Source organism: Heptranchias perlo, chromosome 6 (assembly GCF_035084215.1).
Source record: "Heptranchias perlo isolate sHepPer1 chromosome 6, sHepPer1.hap1, whole genome shotgun sequence".
Taxonomy (NCBI): Eukaryota; Metazoa; Chordata; class Chondrichthyes; order Hexanchiformes; family Hexanchidae; genus Heptranchias; species Heptranchias perlo.
This window is the reverse complement of record NC_090330.1, coordinates 25,779,127-25,801,712: the sequence shown is the minus strand read 5'-3', so window position 1 is coordinate 25,801,712 and position 22,586 is coordinate 25,779,127. Positions and strand designations below refer to the sequence as shown.

At 39.9% G+C, this 22,586-nt stretch overlaps 2 protein-coding genes across 3 annotated transcripts in view; one reads left to right on the top strand and one right to left on the bottom strand.

Moving 5' to 3' along the window:
• brca2 (BRCA2 DNA repair associated) overlaps positions 1–244 on the top strand; it is a 117,507-nt gene extending 117,263 nt beyond the window's left edge. Inside the window, 1 exon segment of the mRNA XM_067985964.1 lies at positions 2–244. Within this exon segment, the coding sequence (XP_067842065.1) occupies positions 2–144 (143 nt within the window). The 3' untranslated portion in view covers positions 145–244.
• An 8,680-nt stretch (positions 245–8,924) lies between these two features.
• On the bottom strand, positions 8,925–21,053 carry LOC137322838 (NEDD4-binding protein 2-like 1). Of its 2 annotated transcripts, none has more exons than XM_067985962.1 (5): positions 20,634–21,051; positions 13,422–13,549; positions 13,221–13,309; positions 12,055–12,131; positions 8,925–10,076 (listed from the first exon to the last, which is right to left on the bottom strand). In XM_067985962.1, the coding sequence occupies exons 1-5, from the start codon at positions 20,789–20,791 to the stop codon at positions 9,962–9,964; spliced, it is 567 nt and encodes a 188-aa protein (XP_067842063.1). In that variant the 5' UTR covers positions 20,792–21,051; the 3' UTR covers positions 8,925–9,961. The 2 variants fall into 2 exon arrangements, with proteins under 2 accessions (XP_067842063.1, XP_067842064.1); XM_067985963.1 differs by lacking the exon at positions 8,925–10,076 and adding an exon at positions 12,350–12,445 and having other exon boundaries at positions 20,634–21,053.
• Positions 21,054–22,586: the final 1,533 nt, after the last annotated feature.

Genomic DNA, 22,586 nt, shown 5'->3' with positions numbered 1-22,586 from the left:
ACAGATGAGGATGATTTATATAACAAGCAGCTTTTGTGTCATAAGAAACTGCAGAAGAAAATGTTACTGATAATTGAGGTAATTGCTTTTTTCACTGCATTTAGGATATACATACATTGTTTAGGAGTGAATATTTGTGTATAAACTTGATCCATGCATTGTTGCTGCTCACAATTAGCACATCTAGAAATTTTGTAAATGCACAATGTACCAGCTTTCAATAAACTATTTTCTTTTACTTGTATATACTTCATGTCAGAACGTATTGCTATTTCATAATTCTGCTTTCTTCATGAACTGAGTGACACAGGTGGCTAGCACAGTGTCCTTTTAGCTGTGGAACAAAGTGATCACTGTGTGGTTCTACTACAGAAAGGATGTTGAGGCAATAGAGATAGTACAGCACATATTCACTAGGATGCAGCCTGGTATGAGGAAATACAAATACGGAGAAAGGCGTGAAGAAAGAGGCTATTTTTGTTGGAACAGAGACTAAGGAGTGATTTGATCGAGGTGTTTAATATTATAACGCAAATAGAAACAGACTGTTTTCAGTGATTGAGGTCCAGAACAAGTGGACATACATACAAGATTAAATGGATGAGATTGAGAACAGAGAGCAGGAGAATCCCACCGAGTTGCAAGGCTGTGGAATGCACTACCAGAGTTAGTGACTGAAGCAGGAACCATGTCAACTTTTAATTGCTTTATAGGTGGTTGAAGGAAAAGGGATACAAGAACAGGGCTGGCACATGGGATTAGGACTATTGCTTGTTGGGACAAATGACTCATTTCCATGTTGTAATTTCCATCTAATTCTGCATAAGAACCACACCATCACCACGGCAGGAAGGATAGGGAAACTGGTAGAGGGGGAGGAGTAGCTTTAGTGATTAAGGACAAAATTACTTCAATGATAGAGGATATAATGAGAGGTAAGCAGGCAGTGGAGACTTTATGGGTAGAATTATGAAATAGAAACGGATTTAAGACTAGTGGGAGTGGTGTATAGGCCCCCTGGTTGCAGCTGTCAAGTGGCAGAATGTAAAATTACAGAGATTAGACAAGCATGTAGCAACGGCAGAGTGGTATTAATGGGGGATTTTAACTTTCATATAGATTGGGATAGATTACACGAACTAGGGTTGAATTTCTTGTGTGTTCAGGACAGCTTTCTGCAACAATATGTCCTAGAACCAACAAGGGGGCAGGCTATATTAGATTTAATAATGAGTAATGAGCCAGATTTAGTTAACAGCCTAATGGTGCGTGAACATTTATCTAATAGCGATCATAATATGATCAAGTTCAACGTTGTGTTTGAAAGGGAGAAGTAAAACGACACAAAATCAATGGGAGGTGTTCAAAAAATAATTTAACGTGGTACAGAACCAATTTATACCCCTAAGGGACAAGAGCTCTACTTGCCAAAAAAAAAACAGCCATTGAGGACAAAAGAGGTAAGGGACAACATAAAACTAAAAGAAAAAGCATACAAAAATCCAAACAATAGCACAGATCCTGGCAACTAGGTGAGATACAAAGAACAGCAAAAGGTGACAGAATAGATAATAAGAGCTACAAAAAGGGAGTATGAAAAGAAACTTGCAAGGGATATCAAAATCAACACAAGTTTTACAATTGGGAAAAAGAGGGTGGTCAAGAGCAATGTGGGTCCCTTAAAAACTGATAATGGTGATATTGTAAATGCAAATAAGGAAATGGTGGACACGTTAAATAATTACTTTGCATCACTGTAGTAGAGGAAGAGGCTGGCATATCGGACGCCCCAAGGAAACTAATTTTGAATCAAGAACAGAGACTCACCATGATTAACGTAAGCAAATTAACAGTAATGAAGAAAATAATGGTACTAACGTGTGGCAAATACACAAGACCAGATGGTTTCCATCCCAGGGTTTTAAAGGAAGTAGGTGAGAACATTGCAGATGCCCTAACTATAATCTTTCACAGTTCTCTCTATTCAGGAACTGTTCCTTTAGATTGGAAAATGGCACATCATTCTGCTATTTAAGAAAGGTGAGAGGGAAACCAGGGAACTATAGACCAGTTAGCTTAACATCTGGAAATTACTAGACTCTATAATTAAGGATAGAGTGACTGATCAGCTGAAAATTTTCAAGGTGTTCAGAGAGAGCCAGCATGGATTTGTAACGGGTAGGTCATGCCAACAAACCTGATTGAATTTTTTCAAGAGACAACTAAAGTATTGGACAGGGGAATTTCTATGGATGTTGTTTATATGTACTTCCAGAAGGCATTTGATAAAGTCCCTCAGAAGAGACTGTTAGCTATAACGTTGAAGCTCATGGAATTGAGGGAAATTATTGACCTGGTTATGAAATTGGCTGAGCGGCAGGAGACAAGATAGTAGGGATAATGGGCGGGTTCTCAAATTGGCAGGATGTGACTAGTGTTGTCCCACAGGGATCTGTGTTGGGGCCTCGACTATTCACTGTATTTATTCATGACTTAGGTGATGGAATAGAGAGCCACATATCCAAGTTTGCTGATGACACAAAGATAGGCAGCATTGTAAGCAGTGTAGATGGAAGCATAAAATTAAAGAGTGATATTAATAGATTAAGTGAAGGGACAAAACTGGCAAATGGATTTCAATGTAAGCAAGTGTGAAGTCATCCACTTTGGACCTAAAAAGGATTGATCAGAGTACTTTCTAAATGGTGAAAAACTCAACAGTGGAGGTCCAAAGAGATGTACGGGTCCATTTACATAGATCATTAAAATGTCATGGACAGGTACAGAAAATAATCATAAAGGCTAATGGCGTGCTGGCCTTTATATCTAGAGGGCTAGAATGCAAAGGGGTAGAAGTTATGCTACAGCTTTTCAAAGCCCTGGTTAGACCACACCTGGAGTACCGTGTTCAGTTCTGGGCACCTCAGGAAGGATTTATTTGCCTCAGAGGGAATGCAGCGTAGATTTACTAGAATGATACCTGGACTCCAAGGGTTAAATTAAGAGGAAAAATTACACGAACTAGGGTTGTATTTCCTGGGATTTAGATTAAGGGGTGATTTGATCGAAGTTTTCAAGATGTTAAGGGGAACTGATAGTACAGAGAAACTATTTCCGCTGGATGGGGAGTCTAGAACTAAGGAACATAGCCTAAAAATTAGAGCCAGGACTTTCAGGAGTGAACAAATGTAAGGAATCTTACAACACCAGGTTATAGTCCAACAATTTTATTTTAAAATCACAAGCTTTTGGAGATTATCCCCTTCGTCAGGTGAACTATAACCTGGTGTTGTAAGATTCCTTACATTTGTCCACCCCAGTCCATCACCGGCATCTCCATTTCAGGAGTGAAGTTAGGAAACACTTCGATACGCAAAGGATGGTGGCAGTTTGGAATTCTCTTCCACTAACGGCAGTGGATGCCAGCTCAATTGTTAATTTTAAATCTAAGATTGATAGATTTTTGTTAGCCCCATAACCCTTAATACCTTTGGTTAAGGCGGGTATATGGAGTTAGGTCACAGATCAGCCATGATCTCGTTGAATGGCTGAACAGGCTCGAGGGGCTAAATGGCCTACTTGTGTTCCTATGATTCAGGATAGACTCAAGACAGAGATGGCAGCAGGAGAAAAGATAGGTTGGAGGAGATGAAAAGGTAAAGAGAACAGAGCAGGGATGGAAGTGGTAAGAAAAATAGGAGTGGGCAGGGTGGAAAAAGAAATTGGGTCTAGAGCTGGAATCAACATGCATACACGGGTTAAGCAGAAACAGAATTACCTTACATTAAATGGACCCAACACAAACACTTCCGTAAAAACTTATGATCATCATCTGAAGACAACCTGCTTTTATCTCAAACTTTTGATGTCAAAAACGTCCTAAGGCACTTCCCAAATAGACATAATGAAAACAGACACCGAGCCAGGGAGAGATTAAGGGGGTGACTAAGCTAAGTTGAAGAGATTGGTTTTGAGGTGGTTTTTAAAAAGGTGGAGAGGGTCAAAAGTTAGCCAAGAGCCGTCCAATCTTCACCCTCTGTGGACTGGTAGCATTTAAATATTTCAATATTTAATGAGTTAATACTTGATTTGAGGTAGAGCAGCTGGCCCTGCCTACCAAATATGTGCAGGATAGTGGTCTAAACTTGTGTCCAGCATTCAATGGACTCATTCCATCTGCATTATGCCTTTATCTAAATCAAACAGATTATCCTTCATAATTTAATATAAATCACCATATATATATATATATATAGTAGTATATTACTATACTAATATAGTGTATAATATTCACTATTAAATGTGAATAATTTAGTATTATTCACTTTTTCCCTCTGATCTCATTCTCTTTCCTGTTCTCAACTCTGGTCTAATGGATTGATTTGTGCTGTCGTACGTTGATCTAAAGGCCTTCCCTGAAGTAAAATCAAAAAGTTCATCATTTTTCATCAGAGTCTTTGAACCGTCCACAGCCTCATTTTCCATATAGTTTTCCATCATTTTAAGATATGTGCCATGATTACTCTTCAATGCATCTACTACAGATGTAGATACGCTGCTTACATTGCAAAGTGGTCTAATTCTACTTTCAGTGTGCATATTAACTTGAGTGTTCCAGTTTACTATTTTCGTTTGAAGCCAGACACCTCCTTGCTGCGGTTAAACTACTTTCTTCCACCGTAACTTCTTTCCCCTTAGCAGTTTGAAATCCAGACATGAGAATGTTAGCTTTCCAACAAGATGCTGCCAAATTTCTTGTAGCCCTATTCTCAGGCTCATTCATTTCCTTTTCACTTGACTCCACTTGAACAGGGTTTTTCATGTCGAACACTGAGCAGTTATTTGATAAGCTTTTGTGAATCAACTCTGAACTTTCTTCTTTACATGTTTGTTCACTGCTCATGGGATATTACAGAACAGAGATGAAGAACAAGTAGATGTTACTGGCAGCTTTCGAGGGTTTTTCACAATTTTGGGCTACTCAAAGTACAATCATTCATGTCAAATTCTTTTAACATTCTTAACTTTCTGAAGTGCATTATCAGAAACAATTACCACTTTTCCACTTGCTGTGTTGAATCTAAGAGATGCCTTTGAACTGGAGGTATCTGAATGCCATATTTCTTCTGAAAGTCTGTTTTCCTCAGATTTCAAATCTTTGTCTATGATCCTCTCAAACTCCTCCTTATTAGCTCCTACTTCAGTAAAGAAATGTTTACATTTCTTTAAAGATTCTTCTGAAACCTGTACAGACTTTCCACTTGCTGTGCTGAAGGCAATTGGTCCAGTTTTAAGAAACTGTTGAATCTCAGATACAATGACATCACCAGCAAAATCCCCTTGATTATTAACATTTGCAGTATTTGAAAATGAAACTGAAATTTTGCATTGCCCAGGTTCATCATCTGAAAAACTTCTCTTTTGCATATATCAAACTGAAACAATGTTATCATTTGCAGTACAGAACCCTAAAGCCTGCTTAGCTGGAAGACTATTCATCTAGTTTCTCATATCTACACTCTGTGGAAGTTTAGCTTCCTCTGAGTCTCCATCATTGAAAACATTTGTAAGAAGTCTTACAACACCAGGTTATAGTCCAACAGCTTTATTTGAAATCACAAGCTTTCGGAGGCTTCCTCCTCTGTCAGGTGCCCTCAGAATGTGTATTTTTAATGTTTGCAGATGATATTAAACTACTGGCAACCTTTCATTTCTGTACCAATGCCCATATCCAAGTGCTTAAATATATGTTCTCTTTGAACAGAAAAATCATGCAACTTGCTATGAATTTTAGGATTCAAAAGGTGAAGCATTTCAGGACTGCGGTTATTCTCCAATTGTTTATTCACTGCACTTTTTATTGCACTCTGAATTAATGGTGAGCCAGTATGTGGATGAGAAGATACAGTGGAAAATGTTTCGACAGAATGTTTTATAGTTTTACTCAATAGGATCTCCTCAGCAAATAAAGCTTTTGCTTTGTCAAAAGACGGTTCACAGAGATTTGGAATCCTTTCATTCACTGTTTGCTGCTACAGGCACTGGAATCATTTTGAATTGAATCACTATGCTGAGAGATGTTTTCCTCATTGGGAACTATAACTGCAGCACAAACTGAAATATTTGATACTGTGTGACTACTTCCTGTATGATCAGAGAGTTCCATATTTGCATCTTTTTTATATGGCTTTGAAAAGTATTCATGTTCTTATCAAGTTGTTGAAATGCATTTTTCACTGTTCCTATAGATAGCTTGAGGTTTTGCCAGTTTTCACTGTAGCAACCTTTGGCCTCAAGCAAATTTTTTTGCTTCATCCAAGTTTCCTTTGGTGACTAACTCTCTCACCACTTGCAGTCTGGAAAAACTTAATTTCATTACTGACCTCAATATCTATTGCTTCAAATGAGGGTTTGATGTGACTAGCAAAAATTTTGGACAACAAGCAATCATTCAACTAATTCCTTGTTCCCAGTGTCTTTTATATATCTATATTAGTGAGGTAGGGATGATGTTCTAAGGTTGAAGCTAAGACATATTGCTGGGGGAGATCAGAGGGACTTGATGGTACCTCTAGCCATGCTTTTTGTAACAAACAAATTATGGGTATGGTTGCCATGGTTATGGTAGTGGACTGGCAACCCAGAGGTAATGCATTCAGATCCCACTGTCAAGTTCTGAAATTGAATTCTAGAAAATCTGACAATTTATGGGTTAGCAACGGAAAATGACCATAAAAGTTGCCAGATTGTCATTAAAAATCCAACTAGTTCACTAATGCCCTTCAAGGGAAGGGAACCTGCTGCCCCTACCTGGTCTGGCCTACATGTGATTTCAGTTCCACACTACATTGTTGACGCTCAAGGCACGTGGGACAACTAGGAGTGGGCGATAAATGCTTCCTTGCCAGTGTCTCCCACATCCCAACAACAAAATAATAAAAAAATGAATTTGATGCTTTGAGAAAATCTTCCCGAGTTGCCAAACTATAAGTGCTCCATTACCCAGCACAGATATCCCTATCTTCACCAAAACAGATTTACTAAAGGTAGATATGTGGTACATAAACAGACTCTCTAGCCAGTCAAAGGCTGCTGCTTTAAATATAGCTGGACTTGAGTTTGACCAGGATAACACCATTTTCTTGGAGAAGTCTGCAGGAAAGAATACAGAATTGGAAGTGATGGTGCATGAAAAATATACTACTGTGTGAAAACAGGTCTATTAATTTCTGATTTTTTTTATCCCAGGAAATGTATTCAGAGTATTGTACACAAAAGAACACATTATAAATGTTATTTGCATTTGTTTTATCACTTCCAAGGCTTTTGCAAGGAGTTGGCTCTGTGCACTTCCAAACAAGTTACCATCACACGGTTTTCCACCAAAACAATATTCATGGCTATCTAGTTTCCTCTCAAATTGCTGATAGCTCATCGCTATTCTTTTTGCTTTCCTATTATGTTCTCCATACATCGCCTCCATTCATGGATACCAAAGCATCTATCGTGACTCTGGGTTTCATGTGTACTTCCGCACCCTAACAACCCTGCCCTTGAGTAGAATGGGCCAATACTCTCGCGTATAGAAGAATGAGAGATGATCTCATTGAAACAGAAGATTCTGAGGGCGCTTGACAGGGTAGATGCTGAGAGGTTGTTTCCCCTCGCTGGAGACTCTAGAACTGGGGGTCATAGTCGCAGGATAAGGGGTCGGCCGTTTAAGACTGAGATGAGGAGGAATTCCTTCACTCAGAGGGTTGTGAATCTTTGGAATTCTCCAACCCAGAGGGCTGTGGATGCTGAGTCATTGAGTATATTCAAGGCTGAGATAGATAGATTTTTGGACTCTAGGGGAAATCAAGGGATCTGGGGATCAGGCGGGAAAGTGGAGTTGTGGTTGAAGATCAGCCATGATCTGATTGAATGGCGGAGCAGGCTCAAGGGGCCGTATGCCTACTCCTGCTCCTATTTGTTATGTTCTTGAGTGTTCCCCAACGCAAGATGTAACCTCTAACTCACCACAGATGTGCTGAGTCTGTACACATATCTTGTATCTAGTGTGTGCATGTCATAATTCAGAGTGTCACACAATTTTACATATGCAAATGATCTTGGAAGAAAAGCCAGTTATTAAATTGGAGTCTGAAACTTACAGGCAATGAATTATGGCTGACAGTTTACAAGTATCTACAATTACCTCTATTTGCCTTTTAAGGGCATTCGCATTAAAGGGACATGTTAGGTTAGCAGCTAACACTCACAAGCTATGTGAGTCCTCTGACTACCCAGGTGGAGATCCACTTGTACAGAAAAAACTACTGTAGATTAGAATCCAATTAGATGCTGCTTTTGTGGGGGTTCTTCCATCATAAAATGTTTTAGGCACTTAAAGTTTGTGTAATTCTAAAAGTACTATTTGGAAACTATATTCCTCACTTAGCTCTATAGTCAAACTTGTATATTACTGCTGCTAACATCAAACATCAAAACACTGAAGACAAAAAAGGTGGTATGAAAAGGCAAGGCAATATTTCAACTTCAAAGAACTCCATCCCCATTCCAATGTGTTAGCTTCTAAATGGCTGTTGTTTTGATGCTGTATCTCTATAGATCTGTTTATTTGCATAATTTTGAACACATTACTTATTTCAGCTATGGAATCTTGTACAAAGTTAACCAAAATGTGCTTGTCTGACAAATCAAGGAATAACAGATTTGAAATGAGGTTTTAAAAGAATTCTTTGTGAGTCTGGTGTGATATTGGCATTAAATCCACCCCAGAGATGTGCATCTTCACATTTGCACAGGACTGAAGTTCTGCAGCTGTATCTGGACTCCATACCCAATTTTCTTTAGAATGAACATGTGATAATGCATAGCGTTATACTTAGTGTTCAGCGAGACATGTCAAAAGCAACAAAATATTTAATTCTTACAATTTAATTTTTGATTCCAATCTGTTTTCATAATATTAAACTTATGTACATACTGTGATTAAAAGAAAATACAAAATGTAAAAAAAAATTTAACTACTCAAATCTGGAAATAAAAAGCTGGTATCAGTAAAAGTGACCACAAAGCGGTCGGATTGTCATAAAAACCCAACAGGTCCCTAAAGTCCTTCAGAGAAGGAAACCTGCTGTCCTTATCCCATCTGGCGTATACGTGAATTCCAGTCCTAAATTGATGCAGTTAACTTCAACTGCCCTCTGAAGTAGCCTAGCAAGTCACTCAGTTGTATCAAACTGTTGCAAACAATAACAAGTGCAGCAGTTCAAGAAGACTCACCACCACCTCCTCAGGGCAACTAGAGATGGGCAATAAATGCTGGCATTTCCAGTGACACTCACATCCTGAGAATGAATTAAAAATAATTGCAGACAACAGGTATTAAATTACACATCAGCAACTGGGAGTATAAAATTGTTGCACAGAGTCTACAATTTAAACCAGTATCAAAAAGTAATTAAAAGATAAAACCATTGAAAAAAAATGCATTTTACCAATACAAATCCTAACAGTGTAATATCCAATCTATAAATGTTGATGGAAAACACCTGCAGAAAGTTTACAGCACAGAGGTTTGCTGCAGTAGTTTCTGGTTCGTAGCCTGTGACCATCTTAAAAAAGTTTATCAAATTGTATTTGACAAAATTACTAAGGAATGAAATCTGTTAGTCACACTTGTTATTCTTACTTTGTGATTAAAGACCTGAAGTGGTAGAGTACTCTGCTTTCTTTGCTGAAATATCATTCACTTAAGTTAAAAAAAACATTACTTTAAAACCAGTTTGTTTGATTCTGCTTAAAATTTGAATTTGTCAGAATTTCGATCCTGGCTGGCTGTCCTGGATTTGTGCAATTCAATTGTATTAAATCCTCCACGTATTGAGTTTGTACAAACTCTTCCCGGCGTAGCCCCCGTTCCTCTTTCCAAAGCAACCTGTTGGCAACTTTGGCATCAGTTATATCTGTCTCCCCTTTCTGCATGCAGCACTTTGTCAATAGTGATATTCCTCTCATAACGTTCCTTCATTCGTTCAATTGTTTCTTTTGGAACACCATGAGTATTTGTTCTATACACAGTGAAAAAAAAGTATAAAATTAAACTACTATAAACAACACCATTAAACAGTACTGTATTATAACTGTTATATGACTAAGTTATCTTAATATTCAGATGATATCAAAAACCACAATCATAGGTGTCAGCTTGGCTCAATGGAAGCACTCTCACCTCTGCGTCAAAAGATTACAGGTTCAAGCCCCCATCCAGGGTGAGCACATAAACTAGCCTCTACAATTTAAGGGGTGATCTAATTGAGGTGTTTAAGATGATCAAAGGAATTGATAGAGTAGATAAAGAGAAACTATTTCCTCTGGGGAAGGGGGAGGGAGTCCAGAACAAGGGGGCATAACCTTAAAATTAGAGCTAGGCCATTCAGGGGTGATGTCAGAAAGCACTTCTTCACACAAAAAGAGTAGAGGAAATCTGGAATTCTCTCCAAAAATCTGTTGAGGCTAGGTGAATTGAAAATTTCAAAACTGAGTGATAGATTTTTGTTAGACAATGGCATTAAGGGTTATGGAACCAAGGCAGGTAGAGTTAAGATGCAGATCAGCCATGATCTAACTGAATGGTGGAATAAGCTCGAGGGGCTGAATGGCCTACTCCTATGTTAGCATCCATATTTACATCAACAACTCCTAACTCTACCTCTGCCACAAACTCTGATTCCAGAACTGTGGGAAGTCTGACTTGCCTGGTAATATCAAGTCCTGAATAAGCTGTAACTTTCTACAGCTGAACATTGACAAGACCTGAGTTATTGTGATTGCCTCTCACCATCCACCATGTGCCTTGGGCTCTGATTCCATTAAGCATCCTAGGTGCTCGCTCAGCTGAACCAAATGTGGTGCTACCTCAATATTCTGTTCAACCCTGACATTCTGTCATTACCAGGACCATCGGTTTCTACCTCCAGAACATAACCCACTTAATCCCCACCACACCCCCTCCACTTGTATTAGGTTTCACATTGAAATTCCTATTTTGTAATTCTACTACAAGGACACATTGCTAGATCTGGTTATGAGTAATGAAATAGATGAAGCAGATAAGAACCTTTGGAGTAGTGACCACAATATGCTATGGTTTAAGATCCAACTAGAAAGGCAAAAAGTCAGTATCAAGTACTAGAACACCAGTTGGATTAGGGCAGATTTTAGAAAGGTGAAGTGGAAGGAGAAATTGGCACTGGACTGCAAAGCAACACTGGGAATTTTTTTTTAAAGAAATTGCAATGATACAGAATAAGTATATTCAATTAATAATGGAAACTACTACTAGTTTCAGGATGCCATCGATAAATAATGAGGTTAGAAACCAATTGAAATTGAAGAGGGGCTGCTGCCTGATATCAAAAAGTACAAAGACAGAATTTAAAAATTGGGACTTTCTTCATTAGAACAGATTATGGGACAAGATGATAGAAGTGCTTAAAATTATGAAAGAAAGGGACAGGATAGATAGAAGCACTCTGGTTTCAGTAGTTCAGGAGTTTAGAACGAGTGGCCAAAGATTCAAGATTAAATGCAGAGGTTTAGAAAACGACCAAAAGAAACTTCTTTATACAAAGAGTTGTGAGGCTGTGGATTTCACTTCCAGGGTTAGTGGTTGAGGCAGAAACTATGACAATATTCAAGATTTGACTGGATTAATAAATGAAGAATAAGGGGATAAAGGCATGTGGGAACAGGGCAGATAAACGTGATTAGGGAGTATTTGCTCAAATGGAGGGTAAATGCTGACATGGACTGGTTAGACCAAATGGCCCGTTACCGTGTTGTAACTTCTATGTATTTCTATAAGTAGAACATAGGTTCGAGATTCTACGGAAGACGACATTAAACTATGATTACCTTATAGCTCTCCCCCTTTCCACTAGAGATTGCAATTATTTTCACAACGCAAATGCCATTCTATAAGACCATAAGAGATAGGAGCAGGAGTGGGCCACATTCTCACACATGAAGCAATTAAAAGGTTTAAACCTGGCTAGTTTTCTAATGTCAAATTTCCAGGGTGTATCTGGTTCTCTGAACTTCACTTCATAACCGCTCTCACGTGCCTGTTGATGACAAAACATTAATCATAAATTTAAAATCTAGAGAGATAATCTTTTACTTCATTTTAGCAGTATTTAGATCTAAGATCCAAGACTACCTAATCATCCTTGGAAAATTTATGAAAATCAATTTGAACAAAGTACATAAGTTTATTGTAATTTCAGATTTTTTTGGGCTTTTGTAACAAGATATTTCTAACACTAGAATACAATGCACATACCTGTCAGTGAAATACCACCAGGAAATAACTGGAAAAGCAAACAAAAAAATCTGTAGTATGTTCTTGGACTACTGCCTTCACGGTCTGAATACAGTTCTACAAGAAAATATGGTTGTCATAAGGATTGACCAGTTAAGATTTCTTAATTACAGGGCTGCTGAATCTAGGAATAACTACAGGAAGATATGTGATATATTTTTGTTTTGACCTTCTGCGGTTACACACTTTTGTTTTATCAAATTTAAATTAAACTCTTGAAAGTGGTTTATATGCATTTTAAAATTTAAGGTGCTCAAAGCATTGCCCTAATCCACCATACTACATTCCTTAATATTACATTTCTAAAAACACAAATGACAACCGCCCATTAAAAAAACAGCTACAATAAATCTGTAACTATGTGTAACAATTAAATGTGAGGAGTCGTACAACACCAGGTTATAGTCCAACAGCTTTATTTGAAATCACAAGCTTTGGGAGCTTTGCTCACCTGACGAAGGAGCAAAGCTCCGAAAGCTTGTGATTTCAAATAAAGCTGTTGGACTATAAACTGGTGTTGTACGACTCCTTACATTTGTCCACCCCAGTCCATCACCGGCATCTCCACATCATAACAATTAAATGACCGAGCACAGCACTGACAACTCCCCTTACACAAAGATAATATGGAAGTAAAAAAAATCAGACTTCCACAAATACAGGAAAAAAGTTTTAACAAATACAAAAAAAAGGAAACAAGAATGAAAAGCTTGTCAAAAGAATTATGCAAAACAGGAAGAACTGCAAAGCTGATTTTCAAATGACCTCGTTAGATATAGTGTATCAATCAATATTACATATTTAAGAAATTAGTTGAAAATCTAGATCATACCATATTCACATATGGTTTCATTTCCCATGCTTGAATGTTGGTATTGTCTATAATAATTGGAGATTTCCCTTGTCTCATGGCCGATTTGGCTGGAAGTAGATGCATTATATAAATGTATTAGGTGTAATATAGGAAATTTAAAGTTTTTCAAATGTAATTTTTTCAAAATTCAGAAACTCAAAGACAAGTTTTAGTGATCACCTCTTTCATGGTTCCATTCATGAGCTTCATCAAGTAAGTACTTCTCAAATAAATAGGAGCCATCTTGTCTGATGAAATAATCATCTGTACTCAGTATCACTGCACCACGAAACTGACATTTTAGATTCCTGATTGAATAAGGGGGAGAAAATAAGAAATGAGAAGAATCCACTTTGCAAATCCTGATCCTAGATTGATTTGTGGCAATAGATAGCCTAAACCATATATCATAGTATCATATGATTGCTGTACAAAAATAAATCACTAGGAAAATCATTTTTAATGGAAATTGGCAACTTCCATCACCCTGAGAACGGAGTCTGAACCCACCAAACCTATGAGAATGAAAGTTATTTTCTTGTCGCCCATCTGTGGTCAGTCTTTCCCCTCATCTGGTTCAATCTGGGAAGGTATCTGCCCCTGCACAATGGCCTCAGCGTTTTGGTGAATGGATGGGAAGCCATTTTTTCACACTGCTTAACTAGTAGGTAGGTGGTTCACTAAACCTGATGTTCAGGTAACACCTCATACACAAATCAGGGATAGCACAGTCACATAGATCACAAGATGGTGTTTCAGAAAGTAATTTTTTTAAATTATTCGTTCATGGGATGTGGGCGTCGCTGGCAAGGCCAGCATTTATTACCCATCCCTAATTGCTCGAGAAGGTGGTGATGATGAGCCGCCTTCTTGAACCACTGCAGTCCGTGTGGTAAAGGCTCTCCCACAGTGCTGTTAGGTAGGGAGTTCCAGGATTTTGACCCAGCGACAATGAAGGAACGGTGATATATTTCCAAATCAGGATGGTGGGTGACTTGGAGGGGAACGTGCAGGCGGTGTTGCTCCCATGTGCCTGCTGCCCTTGTCCTTCTAGGTGGTAGAGGTCGCGGGTTTGGGAGGTGCTGTCAAAGAAGCCTTGGCGAGTTACTGCAGTGCATCCTGTAGACAGGACACACTGTAGCCATGGTGCACCAGTGGTGAAGGGAGTGAATGTTTAGGGTGATGGATGGGTGCCAATCAAACGGGCTGCTTTGTCCTGGATGATGTCGAGCTTCGAGTGTTATTGGAGCTGCACTCATCCAGGCAAGTGGACAGTATTCTATCACACTCCTGACTTGTGCCTTGTAGATGGCTTTGGGGAGTCAGGAGGTGAGTCACTCGCCCACAGAATGCCCAGCCTCTGACCTGCTCTTGTAGCCTTATAATAAGGTGGGCCAAAAAGCAACTGAATTTTGGTCCAAGAGGGAGTCTGAGATGTTACCACATCCACTACAACCATCTGTGCTGATGCCTCATTGGTTTGTTTTTGCTTTCCAGCAGTCACCCAACTCTGAATAACTGCACAGGTTACCTATTTGCTATTTAAATTGTTTCCTAATGATACATCTTACAGCAATGTCACGACAACCCCTACCTCTCATTCATCTGTCCAAAATGGACAATGTAGCATTACTTTGGCAAAAGGTACATCCATTGCTCCAAAATGTGAGCACTCTTCTTCTAGAGACCATTTCACACCAGATGCATGGGTACTAAAGTCAGACTACACCCTGATGCATGTAAGTCTTCTGTTTGCTGATCAGTAAAGGTGATTGTTCAAAAAATATTTCACTATATTCTGCGTAATTGGTATTGCTGCACAGTATGGGCAGGTCCCACAGTGCCTCACTGTCTTGCCAACTGCATCCAGACTCCCCCTTGGACCAAAATTCAGTTGCTTTGTGCCCTACCTTGTTACTACAACACCTTATGAATCACCACTTTGTGATCCATGTGGCTATGAAATCCCTGGCCTATGTTAGAGGTGTCAGTTGTTCATCTGGTTTGGTGAATCACCGGCTAGTTAAGCAGTGTGAAAAATGTTGCTTCCTATCCATTCACCAAAGCTCTGAGGCTATATAATGCTCAGCAATCTAATTTAGGATTGTAGTTCCCTGAACAAGCAATCATATCCATAAATTAGTTGGAATAACTTTCAGAAAAAAGGTCCATTATTAACTCACACAATTCATTGAAAGTTGTTATATTCTTTCCCTCAAATGTCTATCATTTCAACGGTTAGTTCTCTATAATTGTGGCCAGGAGCATTAAATATTATGTTAAATTTATACCAGTATGGTTCTGGCACGAAGTCAAAAGCAACAAGAGATGCTTCAATCGGCCTTTTCACCCACATATCTTTACCCCATCTATGATAGGTTACTAACATTTCAGAAGCTCTTCAGAATCTATCTATATTGTTCCCTTCCTTACAATTTTGAACACGGCTAGTTTTGATAAAGTTATTATATATTGATAATGGGCTGATTTGCTGTACCCTCACTCGGGCAGATCTTGTTCTGCCATGTTAATTGATGTTGTTGCTACTACTTCTTTTCTTCTGCCTTTTGGCACATTGTCTTTCTTCTTAGTGAGCCTCCAGTCTGCATTGCTCCATTTTTGGCTCCAATGCCAGTTTACCAAATTCTCCCTCACAGTGGAGCTTCTTCCTCTAACATTCTCTGCCAAAATCGTAGCCAATTCTATCCTTAAGTGTCAGGTTGGCTCAGTGTAGCACCCTCACCTCTGAGTCAGCCATAGCTTCATGACTCACTTCAGGACTTGAGCACCTGGGTTGCCACTTCAGTGCAGTACCAATGAAGTGCTGCATTGTTGGCGGTGCGGTCTTTCTGTCGAGATGTTAAAATGAAATCCTGTTTAAAAAAAACCTGCAGATGCAGGGGTTCTAAAATAAAAACAGAAGATGCTGGAAACACAATGGGGGTGATTTTAAACTCCAAGTACGGGTGGGTTGGGGGGCGGGTGGGAGTTGGAAAACAGTTGTTTTTTTGGGTCGTAACCACAAAATTTTCGGACTTTGCATTCCAGTGGGAAGCCTGTACTTTTGCGTGCTGATGTTAAACTCGGAAATAAAGCTGGGTTGCGATCGCGATCCAAAAAACAACTACTTTCATCTCCCGCCCCCAACCCACCCATTCTTGGGGTTTAAAATCACCCCCAGTAGGTCCGCCAGCCCCCAAAATGAAAAATAAACAGGCCAACACACTGGGCACAGACTCCACAATAAGTGTGTTCTGACAAAGGGACGAATCCAAAACATCAACGCATCTCCCCTCATCCCCAGCACCCACAAGTGTAAAGAAATGGGTGGAATACAGTTAAAGTCTGAAGTTACTAATGTCAGTGCTCAGACCAAAGGGCTGCAGAATGCTCTGGAGAAAGATATGGTGGTGTTATATTGAGCACTTCACAGAATAGAGCTTTTAAATTGATTATTTGATGGGGCGGCAGTTTTTAAATTCATTTATTCATACAGACTGTGGAGTATATCTGGCTGGCAAATACCTTAACATGAATTCTGCTAGATGGTGCACATTAAGCACAGTCCTGAAATAATGTTTGGGTGTCAGTTTTCTTCACTTTCAATAAGATTGAAAGTGTAAGATGCATGTTGTATTGCCCCCTTTGCCACCTACAATCTCACCCTTTCCTATAACTCCTTCACCATCATCACTCCCTAATCAGTTCGCTATAAACTCTAGCACACCCATGTGAAATTGTGAACTTACTCTCACTTTCAATCTGTGTGGAATCTATCTGTGCTAAATCTGTGTGCATCCTACTCACTATGAGTCCATCTCTGTTTAATCTCAAACACAGTGCTTTCTTTCTCAACAATTTGCATTCATATAGCACCTTCAACAGAAAAACTTCCCAAGGCGCTTCCAGAGGCTGAATTAGACAAAAATGGACGCTGAGACAAAGAAGATGTTAGGAGGGGGTAACCCAAGCTTGATCAAAGAGGTGGGTTTTAAGGATGAGAGAGAGGTGGAGGGATTTAGGGCAGGAATTCCAGAGTGTGGGGCCTAGAGTGCTGAAGACACATCTACCAACAGTGGGGCAAAGGGAAAGAAGATGGACAAGGAATCAGGGCGAGAGGAACGGCGAGTTTGGGCTGGAGGAAGCTACAGAGATAGGAAGGGGCAAGGCCATGAAGGGATTAAAACACAAGGATGAGAATTTTACATTTGAGACATTGGGGGATCCAATGTAGGTCAGCAAGGAAAGGAGTGATGGATGAGTGGGTCTTAGTGTGTGATACAATATGGGCAGCAGAGTTTTGGATGAGCTGAAGTTTAGAGGGTAGAGAATGGGAGGCCGGCAAACAGAGCATTGGAATAGTAGAGTCTGAAAATGACAAAGCCATGGATGAGGGTTTCAGCATATTACGTAGGCCCTTTGGCTAGCCAGAACAATATGACCATAAATTAATGTATATTCACAAACCTTGTTCTGCTGTGTAACATTGTAAATTCTTCCAGTCTTGACATGCTACTATTTTGCTATAATGGAAAATTACTGTCGGCCAGTGAGATTCTGTTAAGCTGGCCAGTATGTGTTATACTGGCATACATTTTTCCAGGAATGTAAATATTACTGAAATCCTTGTATTAGTAAAACCGTTACTCTTATCAGGGTGAAACGTTAGCTTTGTTATGACTGCAATGTCTGTGTATCTGACAATAACGTTATAATAACCTAATATTCTTACTCATGCCAGGATAGCTCTGTGTGATAGCCAGATGGCTTTGTGGTTCTGATTAGAGTGGGCTAGTTGAGTATGATAGGTAACATAGCAGAAGCTCCTCCAGCCCTGCAACCTTCCGAGAACTCATGTTCCTCCGATTCTGGCCTCGTGCACCCCGATTTCCTTCACCCCTCCATTGGGGGCGTGCCTTCAGCAGTCTAGGCCATAAGCTCTGGAATTACCTCCCTCTCTCCTTTAAGACGTTCCTTAAAACCTACCAATTTGACCAAGCTTTTAGTCACCTGTCCTAATCTCGCCTTGTCAAATCCATGTCAATATCTTAGTGTCAAATATTGTTTGATAATCGCTCCTATGAAGCACGTTGGGATGTTTTACTACATTAAAGGTGCTATATAAATGCAAGTTGTTGTTGCTTAGTCTATAAGTATCGCAAATTAATATTTTCAAATTCAACCTGTAAGCACGTTTATTTCTGGAGTCCGAAGTCACTGATTACACAAACAAGAACTAGTGTAACCGACAAGAGGCAGATGGGCTGAGGCGGGCAATATTAGGGATATAAGTAGACATCTTTGTGATCACGGAATCATAGAATAGCCTCCCTCCGTGCCATAACCTTTCAGTCTATCGAGTCTGTGCCGGCTCTACGCAAGAGCAATCCAGCTAGTCCCACTCACCCGTCCTTTCCCCATAGCCCCGTAATTTTTTTCCTTTCAAGTACTTATCACGTTCTCTTTCGAAAGCCACAATTGAATCTGCCTCCATTACCCACCCTGGCAGTACATTCCGGATCCTAACCACTCACTGTAAAAAAGTTCTTCCTCATGTCGCCTTTGGTTCTTTTGCCAATCACCTTAAATCTATGTCGTCTATTTCTTCACCCTTCCACCAATGGGAACAGTTTCTCTCCATCTATTCTATCTAGGCCCTTCATGATTTTGAATACCTCTATCAAATCTCCTCTCAACCTTCTCTGTTCCAAGGTCAATGACTCCAGCTTCTCCAGTCTATCCATGAAACTAAAGTCCCTCATCCCTGGAATCATTCTAATAAATCTCTTCTGCACCCTCTCTAAGGCCTTCACATCTTTCCTAGTGCGGTGCCCAGAACTGGACACAATACTCCAGTTGTGGTCGAACCAGTGTTTTATAAAGGTTCATCACGACTTCCTTGCTTTTGTACTCTATGCCTCTATTTATAAAGCCCAGGATCTCGTATGCTTTTTTAACCGCTTTCTCAACCTGCCCTGCCACTTTCAACGATTTGTGCACATATACCCCCAGATCTCTCGGTTCCTGTACCCCTTTTAGAATTATGCCCTCTAGTTTATATTGCCTCTCCTCGTTCTTCCTACCGAAATCTATCACTTCGCATTTTTCTGCGTTAAATTTCATCTGCCACGTGTCCGCCCATTCCACCAACCTGTTTATATCTTTTTGAAGTCTATCACTATCCTCTTCACTACACTTCCAAGTTTTGTATTATCTGCAAATTTGGAAATTGTGCCCCCTTTATTCCATGGGCTTCAATCTTGATGACAAAGCCTATTATGTGGCACTTTATCAAGCCCCTTTTGAAAGTCCACATACACATCAACCACACTGCCCTCATCGACCCTCTCTGTTACCTCTACCAAGTTAGTTAAACATGATTTGCCTTTAACAAATCCATGCTGGCTTTCCCTAATCAATCCACACTTGTCCATTGCTAATTCTGTCCCGGATTATCGTTTCTAAAAGTTGCCTCACCACTGAAGTTAAACTGACTGGCCTATAGTTGCTGGGTTTATCCATACACCCTTTGTTTGAACAAGGGTGTAACATTTGCAATTCTCCAGTCCTCTAGCACCACCCCCGTATCTACAGATGTTTGGAAGATTATGGCCAGTACCGCCGCAATTTCCGCTCTTACTTCCCTCAGCAACCTCGGATGCATCCCATCCGGACCGGGTGACTTATTGACTTTAACTCACTCGCTCAGCGAAGGAGGTAAGCTTCGAAAGCTTGTGATTTTCAAATAAAACTGTTGGACTATAACCTGGTGTTGTAAGATAGATTCCTGACTAAGTACAGCTAGCCTTTCTAGTATCTCTATCAATTATTAGCCCATCCAATATCTCAACCACATCTTCCTTTACCGAGACTCTGGCAGCATCATCTTCTTGGTAAAGACAGATGCAAAGTACTCATTTAGTACCTCAACCATCCCCTCTGCCTCCATGAGTAGATCTCCTTTATGGTCCCTGGTGATGCACAAATATACTGTATATTTCTCTGTCTCGTGCACAAAAGCCTCCAGCAATGGGAGTTTAAAGATAACTGTATAAGTTTTCATCTTTTTTTAAAATCGAACCATTAAAAATTAGCTTTATAAATCTTTAGATCACACCACAGCTCACGTGAGAGCATCAGCACTTATTCCTCGTGACTTTTTCCCAATTACCTTTCTCCACATTTTGTGCAGGGGAGCAAAAACCAGGAAAATGTTCACTATTTCCTGAATTAACTAATGTTGACGCTCATTCCCTTACATGAACCCAACGGGGATGGGTCGATCGGACAATCTTACGAATTACTTGTTTTTCCTAAAAAAAAATTGCTGCAACAAAAGATGCAGTGGCGTCATCGCGAAGATCGGACTCGTCAGGAGTTGGAAAAACAAACCTGGCTAAAGTGGATTTCCCTGATCCAGGAAGCCCCCTCAGTAAATAAAGGCGTTTTCTGTTCTGAAAGTGGCCTCTGTGTGGTTTGCCGGGACGCTTGCGGCCGGAGCGCTGCAGGCTCAGGTTCTGAAAGGACGGCACCAAAAAATCCGCCGACATTTTACCGAATTCCACAAAATCCGCGGCCTAGTGCCAGCCCCGCGCCTGCCATCCGCAGCCGCCCTTTATGGGGGAAGGGGGTCGATGCCGTTTAAACACGATGAATTTTTTTTTTTAAAAAGCCCCTTCTTTAGGAAATTACACGCAGGTTTGTTGTCACATGAGAAGTGGTGGTGGTTTCTCCAGTTTGTCTGGGTTCCCTGCGAGCTTCCTGCTGCCTCTTCTGACTAATGGGTCACAACATGCAAGAAATGACGTGTTAAATCGCTATCAACAAGAGGACAATGTTGGGAGGGACTGGTCAGCAGGGTTATTCCATAGTACAAACCCATTTGAACATATAGAACAAAGTTTACTAACAGTCGCTATTTTTGTTAATGACTTATGGATTTTTTTAAAAAAAATCTTATTATCTGGAATGCACTGCCTGAAAGGGCGGTGGAAGCAGATTCAATAACAACTTTCAAAAGGGAAAAATTTGCAGGGCTAAGGGGAAAGGGCAGGGGAGTGTGACTAATCGAATAGCTTCAGGCACCATGGCCTAAAATACCTCCTCCTGTGCTGTATCATCCTATGATTCTATGATCTGTCCCTTCTATCCTCGTGAACCGTGTACTTCAAACCAGTGAAAAATCAATATAACTGTTAACAAAATTGAATGTGGGCAACCATCTAAATATGTTGTGGAGACTGTTGTGATAGACTTGACCTACATTCCTTGCATGCTGATAAATTTATTGATGTGGAGATGCCGGTGATGGACTGGGGTTGACAATTGTAAACAATTTTACAACACCAAGTTATAGTCCAGCAATTTTATTTTAACTTCACAAGCTTTCGGAGGCTTCCTCCTTTAGGAAGGAGGAAGCCTCCGAAAGCTTGTGAAGTTAAAATAAAATTGCTGGACTATAACTTGGTGTTGTAAAATTGTTTACAATTGATAAATTTATTGTAGTTGATTAAGGCTTTGACAAAACATTTAATCAACAACTTGCATTGATATACCAGCTTTAACAATGACCCAGAATTTGCTGTAACTGGTCAACGAACAGCACCCACCGTTAGTTAGACTTGCCCTTGCCCGTTTAATCTCCAAGATGTTTTGCACTGCAAGTTGCTGGAAATGCGAGATGGAAACAGCGCAGCGCCCTCTACAGTGCATCTGGGACCTGAGTGAACAGGTCAAGCAACTGTGTATTTCCTTAACTAATCAGATTGAAGGATTGTAAAATGAACAGTGCAAGGACTGAGAAGGAAGTGCAAGTTAGAGTGGGTGAATTCAATGTCAAAACAGGTACAGAAAGAGGGGAAAAAATATTGGATTAAGAGAGAGAAAAGACAAAAGTTTTTTTTTAATTATTTAAATTTTAAGAAAAACTCCAACAATTAAAACCTAAAGGAATGAGATTCCACACTTGTAAGAGTTAATTTTCAGTGCCAGAGAAGTTGTTTTGCAGTAATTAACACTTATCACATCGTTAAAGGGTACTTAGACTGAAATGGACAAACCCTAACTTTCTGTGGCGAGTTTAGTTCATATCTACCATGCAAGTACAGGAGCTTCACGCCATTCAATGTATTTGAATGGTGAGTCACACAGCAAGATGCCATTTTCGCAAAGCTAACGGCGGAGTGGCGCATCTCGGACAGCAACTTTCGGATTTTCGCGTTTAACTGTGCTTCTGCCCTCTCCTGAAGTTGTTGTGCGATTTGCGCATTAATAACAGTGAGCACCGTTAGCCTCACTGTTATTTTGACAGAAAATTCTGGGCCAGAGAAAAATGTCCACGGGTGC